Below are 17,579 nucleotides of genomic sequence, written 5' to 3'. Positions count from 1 at the left end.
CCGACCGATAAATCGAGAGATTCGCATTTCGGCTCAGCTCTCTCTTCACCACAACGGACCGGCACGGTGACCCCATTACTGTGGCAGCCGCACCGATCCTTCTGTCAATCTCCCTCTCCATTCTTCCCTCACTCGTAAACAAGACCCCGAGATACTTAAACTCCTCCACTTGAGTCAGGAACTCCCCTCCAACCTGAAGTGGACAAGCCACCCTTTTTCGGTCGAGAACCATGGCCTCGGACTTGGAAGAGCTGATCCTCATCCCAGCCGATTCACACTCGGCTGCGAACCGCCACAGCGCATGCTGTAGGTCTTGGCTAGAGGGGGCCAGCAGGACCACGTCATCTGCAAAAAGAAGAGATGAAATCCTCTGGTCCCCAAACCAGACCCCCTCCGACCCTCATGAGGACTAAACAAACGAGGCACGTGACGTCGTGGAGCCGGGGTCCCACCCTGAAGCCAGGTCTGGGGTCGGGACCCATCAGAGAGCGCCTGGTGGCTGGGTTGCTCCTCGCGGGACCCGGCCGGTCCAAGCCCGAAGGAGAGACGCGAGGCCATCCCCCAGTGGGCCCACCACCTGCAGGGGGAACCGTGAGGGACCGGTGCAAACAAGATTGGAGCTTTGGATATCCAAATAAACTAATCACAAATGCAGTCTTAAAATGGTCTGAATTATTATACAGCTGCAAGTTTTCTTCAAACTGTATAATTTGTGGTTTTCATGCCTTTCCAGCTGTGTTTGTATACTCTCATTTAATGTAACCTAGCACCAGACATAATATTTCCCTCGCACTCCAGATGTTTTTGAAAAAAAAATTCCAATAAACTTGTAAATGAATGAAAGTTTGCTAATTAAATCTGCAAAGTATAACATGCTTTCTATCCTGAGATCCACCATGGTGACAGTAAAGTACAGTATACCTTTAGATGCTGTGCCCAACATGTTAAGAGTCATTCCATTTTTGTAAACACATAATGTACAGAAACAAGTTGATGGCACCTAACAAAAAGACTCCTGAGTCTATTTTTAACCCTTCATAAGGCACTTATTAAAATGTTTGAAAATTGAAAATTTTCACCCTAGAGTTTTAATGAACGATATAGAAACTTATTTTCCTTTTGTGCCATTTTTCAAATTTGTTTTTTTTTTAACCATGCAGAAAATCAAGGGTAATGAAATGACTATATATGGCTCCTTGCCTATTTGTGGTAAAAGGAATAAACATCTAAGAAGGCATATAAGAGAAAATATAAGAAAATACAAATAAAGTTAAAGGAACATTGTTTTAGATCATTGTACTTTGTCATCATCATCATAACTGTCACCATCCTCATCTGTGAGTACAACTAGCATGCTGCATCCTCTTCCTCTTAGCAGAGGGGCCCGTGATGCTAATGCCTGAAGTGTAGAGGTTGTGGACAGATGGTTGAAATGTCAAGGTTTGCCACATCTTTCTTATCACTTCTATCAGTGTGGACTGGCCAATTAGCTTTTCTCTTAAAACTCTGTGCTTCTTGCTTCTTTTTTACTACTTTTAGGTCAAACTGATATTTCTAAGGAGCTGACCTTTTCCTTTCAGTCGCTGTATGAACCCCATAGGGGTTTAAATTCAGATTAAGAGCTGGACTTTGACTGGGCCATTCTAACACATGGATATACGCCAGTCTAAACCATTACATTGTAGCTCTGGCATTATATTTAGGGTTGTTGTCCTGCTGGAGGGTGACACTCCTCCCAAGTCTCAAGTCTTTTACAGCCTCTAGCAGCTTTTCTTCCAGGATTGCCCTGTATTTAGCGGCATCTATCTTCTTATCAACCATTATCAACTTCGCCTCCCTGCTAAAGAAAAATGCATCCCCACAACATGATGCTACCACCACAATGTTTAGCCATGGATGGTATATTCATGGTGATGTATGTCAGTTTTTGTTTCATCTGACTAGTGCACCTTCTTCCACCTGTTTCCTGTATCCACTACATGGCTTGCACATGGGTCTTCTTATAAATTTCTTTAAACACAGGCTTTCTTTCTGCTACACTTACATAAAGGCCAGATTTGCAGTGCAGGACTAATAGTTGCATTGTCAAAAGATTCCGCCACCTGAGCTGTATATCTGTGTGGCTCCTATAGAGTTACCATGGAAATGCTTACATGCTTACATCTCTGATTAATGTTCTCTTTTCCTGGCCTATAGCTTAGGTGTTGGGCCATGTCTTTGCAGGTTTGTAGTTGTGCCATGTTTTCAGATTAAATTTGACAGTGCTCTGTGAGATTTACAGAACATAGGATATTATTTAATAACCTAACCCTGCTTTAAACTTCTAGCTTTGTTTTTTATTTTTTATTATGTTGTTTGTAATACTAATGTTCTATAACAAATCTCTGATGGCCTCACAGATCAGATATATTTATACTGGGATTCAATTATAAGATTAAATGAAATACTGATGGAGTCAATTTACTAATGAGGTGACTGCTAAAAGGAATTGAAGGCACTATACTTTGAGTGTCAAAGTCAAGGAGACACAATATAAAAACTGCCTCACACTTTCACATTTGTGTTTAAAGAACATTTAAATAACACATGACAAAAAATCATGTATCCTATTTATCCCACTTTACAATTATGCACGACTTTCACAAAAAAAAATCATTTTTGAAAACGTTTATCACATAAAAATCCAATAAAATACAAGTTTGTGGCTGCAATGGGGCAGAATGTGAGAAAGTTCAAGTAGAATTAATACTTTTGCAAAGTGCTGTGGCCCTTAGGTTGTAATTCAAAGTAAGCAGAAAAAGAAGGCATGTGCTTAATCTGTTCAATAAAAATGATAAACACACTGGACATGGGACATTCCTCTATGCAATGCCTGGTTTTACATTTGTGTGCTGATAGGGATCTGTCTGTTGGTGGACTGATAACAACATGACACAATCCGCAGGAAGAATTGATCATTTGTGGATTACTTTTCTTTCCAGACCTAGGACTTAAATTGCCTTGCTTATAGGTTAAGTGTTTTTTTTAAGTATTTTAAAATTTACTTTCTAACACATGCTTTATGTGGGCTTCTGAGATTTAAAGAGGCACTTACTGCCTCCTTTTTAGAAAATTACCTTTTTCTAACGGCTACTTTCTATTATTGATTACTTGATGCAATTTCATTGGATCACTTGCTCGGTGTCCAAGTCAATGGTGGTCATGTGAGGAAAACCAGGAGCTGAAACACATTTACTTTCTGGTAGCCTGGCATGAGTGCTCTTCCAAAGAAAAAAAATAGTGATCTGGCTTGTTTTGTATTTTTTCTCTCAGTTAAAAAAACCCCAATTCAGCTACTTATATTACTATTATCTAATTTATTTGAAGTGACGTCTTAAACAAAGGGAAAGCAACCATGGAGTTCTGAAATGAGACTATATGTTATTTGTCCAGCAGGTGTCGCTGTCGGTTTGTGGCAACACTGTAGAAGATATGATGGGGTTTGCATAAATTCTTACAGTGTAGTTTGCAAAACGTAAGTCTTTGCGGCTGTGTGCAGCTAGCAATGATTTAAACACGATATTGTGAGAAATAAAATGGGGGCCACAGTATTGCACTTTCAGTTTTTATCCTGTGCTGTTGTTGGCTTTGTTGTCACCATCACAATATTACCTTGTATTTGCTTGCAGAGATTTTTTCTGAGATAATGGTAATTCATTAGTGCAACAAAATGCTAATAGCACTTATTACTGTTTGCAACACTGAGCAAAAGCAACTTTCATATGAAAAAAAGTAGACAAACAAACCTTTCATACAAATAATCCTGCCTTCCATTGTTTTTACTTCAAGTAAGGATTATAATAGCTATGAGTATGCTTCTTCTCTTAAATACTGTAAAAAGGAATTTTCAGTGCCATCAAATTTTAGCCATTAAAATATTCTAAATTTTAATCAAACATATTAATTTGTAAATGTAATGATGGTTTAATTCTAAAACCCTAAAAATTTATTTTAGAAACAAATCTAACCTAAACGTTTTTAGTAGAATAAACTGAAGATTTGTTTCAGTAAACTGCTGGTCTCATTGATATGTGCTGTCCAGTAGCTAGCTTGATATGTTTATAAAGATGATTACTTCATCCTCAGCAAGTGAGACAACATTGGAAATAACTGCAGAACCTGATTTGTGTTTGGACTGTTTTGATCCTGTGAAGTTTCCTCAGTTATCAGAAATATTAGCTTCATCTAAACCTTCAACTTGAATGTTAGACCCAATCCCAACCAAATTATTTAAGGAAGTGGAAAAACTTTTTATCCAATTTGAATAAATAACTAACTCTGACTGCACTGTTAAATGGTTAGTATTAATTGGAATGTATGCACTTGACTGTTGAGAAGTGCCTTGAGACGACATGTGTTGTGAATTGGTGCTATATAAATAAAACTGAATTGAATAAAACTGAAAGTTTGTATTATGAGTTGTTTACAAGTTATGAGCTGTTGCAAGACAAAGAATGGAGTAAGAATTTAGCTCAGCTTGCTTCCAGTGAGACTTGCTAGCAAGCTGAGCTCTGCAACATGAGGCAGTTGCTGCCAAAGAATGGCACATCTAAGCTGCAGTTGCCAGGGAAAAGGTTTACATACCATTAAATGGATTTTAAAATGTTTATCACCATTTCCATTAATGTCATAATTGCAAACAAATTCTTATTATTTGTTTTCTGTTAAATGGAGAACAAACTAGATGACTAATCATTCTGTCAACTGTATTACTATTATTCAGATGTATAGGATGAGGATGTTGAATTGAGAAATTTAGTTATTATCCCAGAGTTCATGTTAAATGAGCTGATGTTTTTTTGCCTCTGTTTGATTAACAGAATATAAACTGACCGATGTTGCCCGTTTTATCTCATGTTTAAGTAAACATTACAAAGAGTAATCAAAACCTTAGTAATTTATTTGAAGAAATATTTTATTTTATTTGGGTAACATGATCTCAGAATGTAATCACAATTTACTGCTTATTTTTGAGTAACTACATTTTAAATCTTTGTTGAAGTTAATTTAGGTTTCTTTTAGTTATTACATAAACATACATTATTTCAGTTCCAAAAAACAAGCATGTTTTTAGACTGAGCAACAAAATTATAGTATCTACAGAAAAGTCCATGAATGCATGAGAAAAGAGATCTTTCACATGCAAAATAAAAAAAATTAAGATAATGGATTAAAACTTTTTTTAAAGAATGGGCAGCAAAACTGCCCTTGTCTGCCTAATACCGTGCATCTGTGTTAACAGTTGCATTGGTTAATACTGTTTTATTTTCTCAAGCATTAGGTAGAAAAAAGGAAAATACTAATAATTAAAAATAATGTTTATGCTATTATTAATATGATTGAAATCATAATATTATTTTAGTGTTTTGGCACTGCTGCTTTAAATTTTGTTCATCCCCGTGGTACTGAAAACATGAATGAAAGCCTTTTATTATCTTTTTCATTAAAGAAAACGTGTCTACATTTCTGTTATTTAACCTGATCATTTAAATGCAGGCTAATGTCCCTGACCAAAATATAAAATAATAAATAGACTACCACAAGGTGAAATTTTTGTTTTAGCTTTATTTCATTGGAAAGGAGCCAAAAGAGTAATTTATAAATCTAAAGTTTAGAACAAACACACCATGATAGTTGAATGCCATGCACTTCATTCATTAACCATTCATGTATTACCCTCACATATTATCTCATGGATCACATTCAGTCAGCCAAGGGAGAACCTTGGTGTGAACCTTGATGTGTTATGACTGTAGCTGGTTTCTGGTTCTCCACCTGTGGTCCTAAAAGTGATGTGATGTTCCATCATGGACCCTTGATGTAACTTTTGAGTCACATGTCATGAGTTCATGTGGGTGTATGAACAGCAGGAATGTGTGTCACTGAGGGTGCATGCATGTTCTCCCTGACCATGTGTGCATTCTGAGTCACACGCATGTACGTAGTTGTCTTTTTTGTGTGTGTTGTCAACGGACAGTGATATTGTCCTCAAAACGTCACGTGCTGTGGAATATGCTGGCTGCCTTTGTTGTCTCTCTGCCTGTTCTGCTTTTCTGGCACTTTCATACAATGGTGCACTTGAACGCTGCAGCGTTATTAAGCCCTTCAAACTACTACAGCTTGAATTCCAACTCTCGGGGAAGACTAGCATCCTAATGTAGGACACATGGCACAAGATACGGCATCAAAGAATAACAGCAAGAACTGAGTCTAACATCAAAGGTAACAATGCAGTCTACATTCTATGTGTGCTTTTCCCTTAAAAATTAGATATGATTTGAATGGTTAGGTTTGTTTTTTTGAAGCATGGTTGTGATGGGAGTTATAAGTAGTCAGTATGTAACCGGTTGTAGACAACTATCAGACAAAATATTTCTCATGGGAGAGTTAGGCTAACAGCTACTCTAGCAGGTCAAGTCAAGTTAGCTTAACCAGATCACTTGTATTTTTGCACCTTCTTACTTTTTTGTGTACTCTTTATTATTTTAAATTGAGTGAATGCTAAAGTGAATACAGCAATATGCATTTTTTCTGGAGAAAGAGCGGTTTATCTGTATAAACCGGATAACACACAGAAAGAGGGCTGATTGTTAAGAGTGCGAAACTCCTGATGGGCTCAGTCTCTGGACATATTTCTTAGAAACTCCGCTAGCAAACCATTGGGACCTCATTGATGAGCATGTGCTGGTATTTATTGTATTCTTTTTGGTTCAGTTGGAGCATATATCAGAGCATTCACTCTGAGATATACAGTGGAACTTCAGATTACAAATGTAGCAAATCCATAAAGTGCAATTTGTGAATACACACTGCATTACATTGAATGCAGTGTCAGTGGTAGACCCACCTGTTTCACATCATGTGCAGTATTAAAGAAGTACTAGAGTTTTATGTTTTCTGTATGAAGGAGAACCCCCTTTCACTACAACTATGAAGACAACACGTGGCACCCTCCTTCCTGGGGTAATTTACATTGCCTCGGCCCATAACACGACACAGTACCCAGAAATCTCGGCAACAATGGCATTCCCTATATGCACATTACATTGCTATTGCAGCTTGTATTTCATTAACAGGTTCTAATTCTGTGGATGGAAGCTTTGCACTTTTCACAGTTCATATTTGTAGAAATTTGTATTTTGGCATATTCAGATTTTGAGTTTCCATGGTACCGTTTCTACTTTTGCCCCAAAGATGCTAGTAATGTGTTGATTTATCAACTTTCTATTCAAAAGACAGTCATCTGTTGTTGTTTAATTGGAGTTTACCCCTATTTCTTCGGCACAAACAGTTCAGTTTGTCATAAAAATCTTTGTTTCACATGGACGTCTACAGAGGGATATGGCAGACTCTTGTGGGAAATGTAGGGCTGATGAAATTTACTCAGGCTTTGCTGTCAGACGGATCTGGAAGAAGGAATTCCCCTACAGTTGACCAGCAGAGAATAATTTCAACCTGTTACACTATAAACAAAAACCAAAACTGGTCTGATGCAGAAATTGTTTTTTTTTTTTTTCATATTTAGGTTGCTTAGAAGTTTGTTCTTAAATTTGCTGTTAGCTTAACTCCTCCATGAGAATTGTTTCTTTATTCTTCAAACTGAATTTTTTCCTACTGCTGCCCACTGCTAGTAACATACTAACTACCCATAACTAGTTCTCAGAACCCCACATAGATATAAAAAAAAAACTATCTGCAGCATGCAGTTTTGTCTTTTTTAATCCTTCCCCAGACAATGTCTCAGCAAACTGATACCTCCCAGTGTGGTGGGATTGTGGTAGAATTTGAATCTGATGACATCACGGATTCAAGAACTACAAAAGCAAGGAACATACCAGGTGAAGTCCTCTTTAAACTTAGGAACAGTTTTTGTATGCAGCAAATGTACATTGATTTTACTTTTTCACTTTGTTTTCATGCATTTCCTTGTAAGGTTCAGCTCTTATCTACCTCAAAGGTCCCAAGTTTCTCATCTATGTGAGTGGAGCTTTGTCAATGTGGGTAAGAGACATTTCTGAAGAAATAGAAACAGCAAAAGGTCATTTTGGTATAAAATGTATGCTATTATACACAGATTTAATGATGATCTTGTGTTTTGGGTTTAACAGGGTGACCGCATGTGGCACTTTGCAATCTCTGTGTTCCTCATTGAGTTGTATGGCCACAACCTGCTGTTGACAGCGGTGTTTGGGTTGGTGCTGGCCGGCTCAGTGTTGTTGCTCGGGGCTTTAATTGGAGACTGGGTTGATCGCAATCCCAGGAATAAAGGTATGCATGACTATTTCACGCTCCTTTAGAAATTTTAGCAGGTAGCAGAGATGGAAAGGTAGAGATAAAAATCAGAGCAATCTGATTTCGGACCAAGAAATTTGCCGGTTTGCTTTTCCAACTTAGGTTGTAATTCCAGTTACCTTACATCTCAAATAAATTAGCTCTTGATTTGATCGTTATACTTTTCCAGCAGGATTTCATGCATGAATCTGTTTCTTCACTTACATTTACTTTTAAGACCACATCTGTTATGTATAAAAGTCTGAACAAATGTTTCCCCATCTTCTGTTTTAGTTGCACATGCATCTCTTTTCATTCAAAACACCTCAGTGACTGTATGTAGCATTGTGCTCATGGTGGTGTTCTCATATAAGGAACGGATAGAACAGATCTGGGATGGATGGTTCACTGTGAGTAGACACTAAATATTGGCTAATATATGCTAATAATCAGGAATTATTAACATGCAATAAACGTATCTAATGTATGCTAAGTGAATTGTTGATAGGAATTACAACATTATTACATAAAGGAGTTAGTGCTGTTGTTTTTTTTCCCTCTTTCCTGTGTCCCTGTTTCCTCTACTTCTGAGCTTGTGGCTCCTCTGTGCTGTCATAGTAACATGTTGCATCGCAAAACTCACACAAGGTGGTTTGTTATACGGTGGTGATCATCCTGGCAGATGTGGCAAACCTTGCAAGTACAGCGCTGACCATTGCCATCCAGAGGGACTGGATAGTGGTTATTACAGGCTACAACCGAGGCCACCTGGCTGGTGAGGAAATGTTTTCTGACAGTCCGCATCTTTGTTTGTACCCAAGGTCTTAGGTTAATAAGCTGCTACTTTTTTCAGAAAGTCCATGTGTGGGTAAGCTTCCATCTCTGTGTGTTTGATCCCAACAATAGGAATGAATGCAACCATGAGAAGGATAGATCAGGTGACCAACATCCTGGCCCCACTGGTAGTGGGACAGGTCATGACCCTGGCCTCTAACGTGGTTGGATGCGGCTTCATCCTGGCGTGGAACCTCTTTTCTCTTATTGTGGAGTTCTTCTTCTTGTCAAGAGTTTATCGCATCGTTCCTGCTCTTTCAGTCAAACCCCCGACGGTTGAGGGTGATCAGGTGTATCTAGAGAGCACAGAAAGAAGAGGGTTGCAAGGTATAGACTAATAACTGTTTTTTTTTTTCTGACTTTCTTCTGTAATGCTATATCTTAACATAAAAGTAACAGAAGAAAATACTACGACTGCATCATGGAGTCCTCCATATGTTTTTAAAGAGTGAGTGACTGTTCAGTTCAGCATTTGTACTACAGACAGAAAATTCAAAAGTCTCTTCAACATGGGTTGGAGTCAGGATCAGGTGTTTGCCAGCACCAAGTCTCAATGTAAAGTTAACAAAATCACAGTCCTGTACATGTTTGAAAACTTAGTAGCTTTAAAGAAAATAACACATTTGGTTACTATTAAAGCCTATGTTAGTATAATGATTGTGTCCAACTTAACTCACTCACCAATGACATTCAAGATGCAGCAGTATCAGTTTTCCTTTGACAGCAACAGATGGTTTGTCCCAACAGGACAAATTATATAGGATGCAGCTTTATTATTCTGCTTCAGCTTGGGAGTTAACTAACTTTAGAAAGCTGCTATAATGTTCTGAAATGACCAAAACACCCATCACTGTATAGTTTGTTTTTGAAGATATACACTGCCCTGAAAAAGAGGTCATCCTGTTATTATTCTTTTTTACTTTTTTGTCACACTTAAGTCATCAAATTTTAAGTATTCAATTGACGACTTCATTTATTAGGGGAAAGAAGCAATTCAAACCAAGCTGGTCCATAAACATAATTGTTCCCTACACCTAATAACTGGTTGTACCACCCTTGATGGCAACAACCCCCAGCAAGTCTGTACAACATCTGGCAACAAGTTATTTACATCACTGTGGAGAAATTTTGGCCCACTCCTATTTGCAGACTTGTTTTATTTTAGCCATATCGGAGGGTTTTTAAACAGAAGTGGCCTGCCAAAGTGACCACAGCATCTCAATCAGATTTATGTTCGGACTTTGACTAGGTCTTAAACCTTCTTTGTGTGAGCCAGTTAGAGGTAGACTTGCTGGTGGGCTTAGGATCATTGTGCTGCTGCAAGAACCAGATGCATTTGGCCTTATGAAACTGATTGCTGAACATTCTCCTTTAGGATTTTCTGCTTGAGAGCATAAATTATAATTCCAGTAATTATAGCAAGTCATCCACGTCCTTAAGAGGTGAAGCAACCCAGACCATAACACTGCCACCACCACATACCATATATGACTGTTGTTCTGATGTTCCTTTCCTGAAATGCTGTTAGTTTTACAGCAGATGTAACATGATGCACGCACCTTCTAAAAAGGGACACTTTTGTTTAGTGAGCCAACGGAATATTTCCCAAATACCTCTGGATCATAAAGACGCTTTTTGGCAAGAGCAATAAGCCTTTTTTTTGGTCAGCAGTGGTTTTCACTTTAGAGCTCCATGAATGCTATTTTATTCGGTGTCTTTCTTATTGTTGAATCATAACTACTGACCCCAACTAAGGTCAGTGAGGTCTGCAGATGTTGTTTGTTGGTGGAGTCCTGAAGTCTTAGAAGTGGCCTGCAACCCTTTTCAGACTGACATATATCAGTGTCTTTGTTTCTCCTCTGTTCTTAAATTTCTTTAGACTGAGCCATAGTGTGTTGCTTCATGTTGTCAGGCAGGTTCTCTTTGTGATTACTTAATTCTACAGGTCTGACAATAAAAGGGCCTGACTGTACCAATAGAAATTGATACAAAAATGTGGTTAATGGAGGACATTTTCACACAGGGCAAAATTAGTTTTTATAGCTGTTTTGCCCTAAACAAATGAAACCATTGAAAGCTGCTGGTTGTTGTTTATTCAGTCTAGCTTTGATGTTAAAATTAGTTTCATGATCTGAAACATTTACTTGTGTTTTGAGATACCTCATTGTTAATTTGTTTCGTGACATTTTAAATTGCTGTTCCAGTATACCGTGTACAAACAAAACTAACTTGTTTCCCTGCTTTGTAAACTTTGTGCTTTGCTTTGGTCATTAAACATTTAACGGGCCTCGTTTTAGCTGTGCCCTGTGGTGCTTTCTCCCACACCAAAGGTTTCTGGAGATATTGAAGCTGCAGCAGCCAATACAGTCTCTCCCCTATGGTGAACATCATTCTAAAGGATGTTGGGGAAAACTGAGATTCCTCAGATCATTTAAATATTGTTCACGGCCAATTGCAGAGGGCCCTGTGATCCAAGTGTTGGGGACTGATCTAAGGAATCAGAATTTTAATGCGTGTTTCAGCTGTTTCTCTGTTGGCACAAACCTGATTTAAATGCTTGATCATTAACACGTTTCTCTAGAACATATTGGCATGTTGGGGAGGGAATCAATAATTTGAACCAAGTGTCCTAGAGCAGAGTCACACTTAGAACAAACCGGACTGTTATTCCTGAGGACCAGAGTTTGGACGACCGGCCTATAATACAGTTTTGCAAACCACTCAAAACATGGCAGTACTGTACGATTTGCCAGTTGTAGGGCTGGCAAAATATCAGATATCATAAAAATGCCTTGATCTGGATCTTGATTCTATAATTGGGATTGGATCAGGGCATCCCTACATTAACCACAAGTCAACTACCCCCAATCAGGTCATATTTGCTCTTTTAAACTTTCAACTTAAAACTGTGAAATATTTGCTTCAGTAACATGATTGGACAATAGTTATGCGAGATATGTGCATGGTTATTTTCAGCAGGACATGCACTGGTCTTAGTTAAGGTTTTGCGTTGATTACAATTTGTTTGCGTTAAGTTTACATGCACAACATTAATTTGTTATAAATACTCAAATTTCCCTGAATTTATCGTTTCAAAACTGAAATCTGAAGGTTATGATCATCGGGTCATTACAGCTTGGATTTGTGCAGATCATCTGATTTTCAGAAGTATTTATGAAGTGACATTTGACATAAAGTAGAAATGTTGCAGAAAATAAACTGATCATTAAGCCTTCATAGCCGATTAACTGAATGTTTTTTTTTGTTCTTCTATCTCATTAGAGGAAGGCAATGATGAACCACCTGAACTTCTGGCAGCGAGCAACTGCAACTCAAACATGCACCTTAAAGAAATCACCAATTTACCACTGTGTTTCCAAAGCTTTCGCAGGCTGTTAAGCACATGTAAGGATGGCTGGAGGGCTTATTATCGACAACCCGTCTTCCTGGCTGGAATGAGTCTGGCTTTCCTCTACACTACAGTCCTGGGATTTGACTGCATCACTGCTGGCTATGCCTACACTCAGGGCATAAGTGGCTCTCTCCTGAGTCTGTTGATGGGCGTGTCGGCTATCACAGGGTTGATGGGCACTGTATTGTTCACCAGGCTCAGAAAGTTGGTTGGCCTGATTAATACAGGCATTATTTCAAGCTGCCTTCACCTGGGTTGCTTGTTGCTGTGTGTGTGCTCTGTGTTTGCTCCTGGCAGCCCTATGGATCTTAGTCTGCTGATGCCCTACTTTAGCTCCTATTCCTCCGCTGAGCCTGGAGGGATGGCAAGCAAAAAGCAAAAACACACTTATCCTATGACGGGAGGGAGCAATCAGCCACTCCTTCCTGATCGCTCCTCCATCCACTGGACCAACAACACTGTCCTGTTTGACAATGTCCCCTCTGGAACAATACCGGACTCTTATATTTCCATTATTCTGCTATTCCTGGGCGTCATCACTGCACGCATTGGTGAGTATTCAAACATTAAAATGTGGGTGAACATTGATCTGGAAAAGATTTTTATTACATAAGTGGACTAGAGAAGTGTCAAATAATTCAAAACCAGCATGGAAACCCCTTAGAAAACAATGTGATTAGATTTGAATAATAAAATTAATAAAACCCATCCACAGGGACCACCTCATACATCACAACATTTAGCAAGTTATGTTGCTAAATTTCCAGTATAAGACACATCCCCACGGTCGAGGCCCTGTGTAGTATATTGGGTTAACTCCTACCTGTGATAATAGAGCTGCAGTTTTTCATACCCTTGGACTTTTTCATGTTTTCAACTTGCAGCCCCAAACCTAAGTGTGTTTCATTGGGATTCATGTAATAGACTAACAAAAGTGCATAATTGTGAAGACTAAGGTAAAGGATAGAAATTTAAAGGATAAGAAAAAACATATATTGTACAAAATTGAAGCGAAGTGCATTTTTATTCACAGTCCTTTACTCTGACACACCTAAATAAAATCCAGTTCAACCAATTGCCTTCAGACGTCATGTAATTAGTACGTAGTGTCCACCCAAGAGTAATTCAATCTCAGTTGGAAATAAAAACTGTTCTGTGAGGGCCTGAGAGGTTTGTTAGAGACCATCATAGAACAAACAGTATCATGAAGACCAAGGAACACAGCAGATGTGTCAGGGATAAAGTTCTGGAGATAATAATGCATGGTTATGTTATAAAATAACATCCGAAGCTTTAAACATCTCTCAAAGCACTGCTCATCCACCTAAGCTAACAGGCCAGGTAACAAGAGCAATAATTAGAGGAACATCTAAGTAGACCATGGTAACCTTAGGGGAGGAACAGTTCATGTTGGATAATCTGTCCACAGGACAATTATTAGTCATGCAATTTACAAATCTGTCTGTAATAGAAGAGTGCCAAGAAGAAAACCATTGCTAAACAAAAGCAATATAAAGTTATGTTCAAGGTTTGGCAATAGTCATGCAGGAGACAAAGTAAACATGTAGAAAAAGGTACTTAAAAAACAACTAGGTCTGTATATGGGCAAAGGTAGAGAGATACCCCAAAAGGCTTGCAGCAAAACAGGGTTGTACATAGCATTGATTGGCATAATACAAATGCATGTATATTTTCACACTTTTAATAGAAAACTTTATGTAAAAAAATGTATGCAAAATTATGTAATTTTTACTTCCACCCGGCAATTAGACTTTTTTATTTCTTTGTTATAGACCAACACTACTTTGTGCTGGTGTACCATATAAAATAAAACATGCTTCTCTTGGGGTTGTAATGTTACAAAAAGTAGAAAAGAAATTTTGTGGGTCAAGTTTGAAACAGAAAATGCATCTGTGTTTTCAGGTTTGTGGTGCTTTGACCTTACTGTGACACAGCTTCTGCAGGAGACCATCTGTGAGTCAGAGCGAGGAGTAGTAAATGGGGTGCAAAGCTCCATGAATTACCTAATGGACTTACTTCACTTCATCATGGTGATTTCTGCTCCACACCCTCAACACTTTGGCATCCTTGTTATCATTTCTGTAATATTCATAAGCACTGGGCACAGTATGTTTTTCCTGTATGCGCATAGAGCCAAGAGAAAACACCGCCTCGAAACATAAGAAGGAGACACAGCTTAGATATGGCCACTGGATCCAATCTTCACCTGGGAAATGAATGCCTCCCTCCTGATCCGATACTGCAACACTCTGCTTGTGACTTAGGCATTCATTTCAGCACTGCACACTTGATTTCATATGTGCAACAGAAGGAACAACTCAGGTGAACAACAATAGGAGACAAGTTCTCCTATGCTCTCCACAACCTAAGGTGGCTGCATTAGATGAAGCAATAATATGTGTAGGAGAAATGTCCATCTGTAACGGACAGGAGGACACAAGGGTAATGACTAAGGTATCATTTATGTGCAAACTGCAGAGTTACTGCAGCTGTAAGACTTTCAAGCAAGTCTGCAACCTTACAAGACTTTATGGATAAAAGGGTGGATGGACAGTGAGGCTTTTCTGGTCTTCTGGCATTTACTCAGTGAAGGCAGGATGTGAGGAAAACCTTACAATGAATGAATAGAGGGAAAGCAAAATGATACTCTGACAAGTGGCGTTGATGTTACTGATCCGTCCACTTGGAAATATTCCAGGATGTCCAGAAAGGAATATAAAGGGAACTGGATGTGAGATTGTTTCATCAAAACAATTAAAAGGCAGCCTCTGGTTCTAGTGGACAAAGTAAATAGACATAAGTATTTCCCTCACCTGGTTTGTTTCTCTGTGGATGAATCAAGCAAACATTTGCCTGTTTTATAAAGATGTAAACCTAGTTTATGGATTACAACGTCAAAACATCTCGTCATGCCTTTCAAAAGTACTCATACTCTATTTTACACTTTTTATATTTTGCTACATAACAACCAGAGACCTATTTTATGTGGTAAATCAACAAACATTACTGTGTATGTGTAATATGGACAAAAAAATATTGGTTTTCCTTTTTTTAAACCTTTTTGACTAAATATCCAAAAGCATGGAGTGCAGTTGTATTAAATCCTCCCGGGTATATTCTTTTTAAAAACGCCTTTTGCTGCTGTTACGGCTGCAAGTCTTTTGCGTACAAACTTGGCACTCATAGACACTGAAATGTTCGCTTTTTTTCAGAAAATTAAAAAAACAGTCAGGTATTGCCTCTGATTCTAAACGGGATTTAAGTCTGCACTGTGACTGGAATATTCTTACACAGGCTTACAGGTCTGGCTGCAAATTTAGGGTAGTTATCCTGTTGGAAAGAGAATCTCCATCCCATTCTACCCAAGTCTTTAGTGCCAGCTTGTCTGTGCCTGCCAAAGTAAAGCATCACCAAATTATGACACTGCCACCACCATGCTTTGCTGTGGAAGAGATGTGTTTATTATGTCATGTTAGTGTTTTTTCTGTGGGCCACATGTTTCTCTTCCCATAACTTACATTTACATACACAGAGCATCACACATAAAGTCTGTGAGATGTTCAAAGCTTGGGATGTTGTTTTATAACCTAACACTGCTTTAAACTTCTCAACAACTTTATTTGTCTTTCGTCATGATGTTGTTTGTTCTCCAATGTAGTCCAACAAGCCTCTCCGAAAACTGAGATGAAATTACACACAGGTTTCTGACAGTGACTTCTCAAGGCAAGCAACTGCATTGGAAATTATTTAGGGGTATTAGAGTTAAAGGGGGTTGAATACAAATGCATTCCACACTTCACATCCTATTTGTTTTATTAAAAAATATATATAATTTTCCTTCCCCTTCCTCTTTTTGTTATTCACTACTTTGCGTTGGTCCATGACACAAAATCCCAACTAAACACATTTAAGCTTGTGGTTGTAACTTGACAAAATGTACAACATTTATGGTGCATTACCACTTTTCCAAGGCACTAGTTTGAACAAACCTAAAAAGAGATGATTTTATTCTACTCCTTTCTGTACATAGGTTAGTTTAGGGTTTCCTTAATTCTTTCCCTTGCTAGGAGTGAAATTATTAGCTTTATGGAGAGCCAAGAGGAAACCAGTCTTGAAATATGTGAGTAGTTATTATGGCAGTAAATGTTGACTGCTATTGTAGTTCGGTTTTAATTTTTGCTGCATTGTTTTGTAGTTCTGATGAACTCAACTGGTACCTTACCTCAAATAGGAACAAGGATGCACCATACAACTCAGTCTCAGCTACTTAATGTTTTCATACTTCATTCATGTACAGTAGAACTATCAACCATGTTCAATCATCTGTTAAACAAGTATCATATCTCAGTATATTTGTCTAATTTTCCTGTGCAATTTCTGTATGTTGTCCTTATTTAAAATCTGATGTTTGTGATAATAAAGATGACTGAATATTATCTTTGCATCAAGTAAATGTATGTAAGAAACATTTTTGTGTTGTTTTAGATGGTGACTCTGACCAACCCCCCACTGAATAAATTGTTTGATCCTTTAACAGAGACCTTCTTGAAAAAAAGTAATAAAATAAAAAGATTTTAAAAATAAAGCTCGCCTCGGAAATAACAGCACTTAGCAATGTTAATACATGTCATTGGACGAAAATAGTGAAAGTGAAAGTCAGCTCCTTGAATACTGAGGCCATGGTTCTGAAGTAGATAAAGGTGGACTCCAGATCGGGACTCTGTCTCAAGTGAAGGAGTTCAAGCATCTTGGAGTCTTCTTCACAACTGATCCCCAGTAGATGGATGGTTGAAACATCCAATCAAAATACCTCCTAGGTACTTCCCTTTGGAGGTCTACAAGAGACCCCAGACCTGACCTGGAACCTGCTGGAAGAACCAAATATCCCATCTTGCTTGGGGACACCTTAAGAACCCCCCAGAATGAGCTGGAGAGTGTTGCTGGAAAGGGGGCTGCTGCCTTTCCCTCTTAGACTGATTTTAGACAAGCAAATTACCTTAAA

The 17,579-nt window shown here is 38.3% G+C and overlaps 1 protein-coding gene across 1 annotated transcript; it reads left to right on the top strand.

The window, feature by feature from the left end:
- Window positions 1-7,401: 7,401 nt before the first annotated feature.
- si:ch211-254p10.2 (solute carrier family 40 member 1) lies at window positions 7,402-17,111 on the top strand. Its single transcript, XM_047361559.1, has 9 exons — window positions 7,402-7,877; window positions 7,973-8,040; window positions 8,148-8,307; window positions 8,605-8,720; window positions 8,959-9,085; window positions 9,217-9,471; window positions 12,427-13,107; window positions 14,480-14,607; window positions 14,709-17,111. The coding sequence occupies exons 1-9, from the start codon at window positions 7,775-7,777 to the stop codon at window positions 14,901-14,903; spliced, it is 1,833 nt and encodes a 610-aa protein (XP_047217515.1). The 5' UTR covers window positions 7,402-7,774; the 3' UTR covers window positions 14,904-17,111.
- The last annotated feature ends 468 nt before the right edge of the window (window positions 17,112-17,579 follow it).

Source organism: Girardinichthys multiradiatus, chromosome 3, assembly GCF_021462225.1.
Source record: "Girardinichthys multiradiatus isolate DD_20200921_A chromosome 3, DD_fGirMul_XY1, whole genome shotgun sequence".
NCBI classification, from domain to species: Eukaryota; Metazoa; Chordata; class Actinopteri; order Cyprinodontiformes; family Goodeidae; genus Girardinichthys; species Girardinichthys multiradiatus.
Note: the sequence above shows the minus strand (reverse complement) of the source record. Positions and strands in the feature narration are given on the sequence as shown.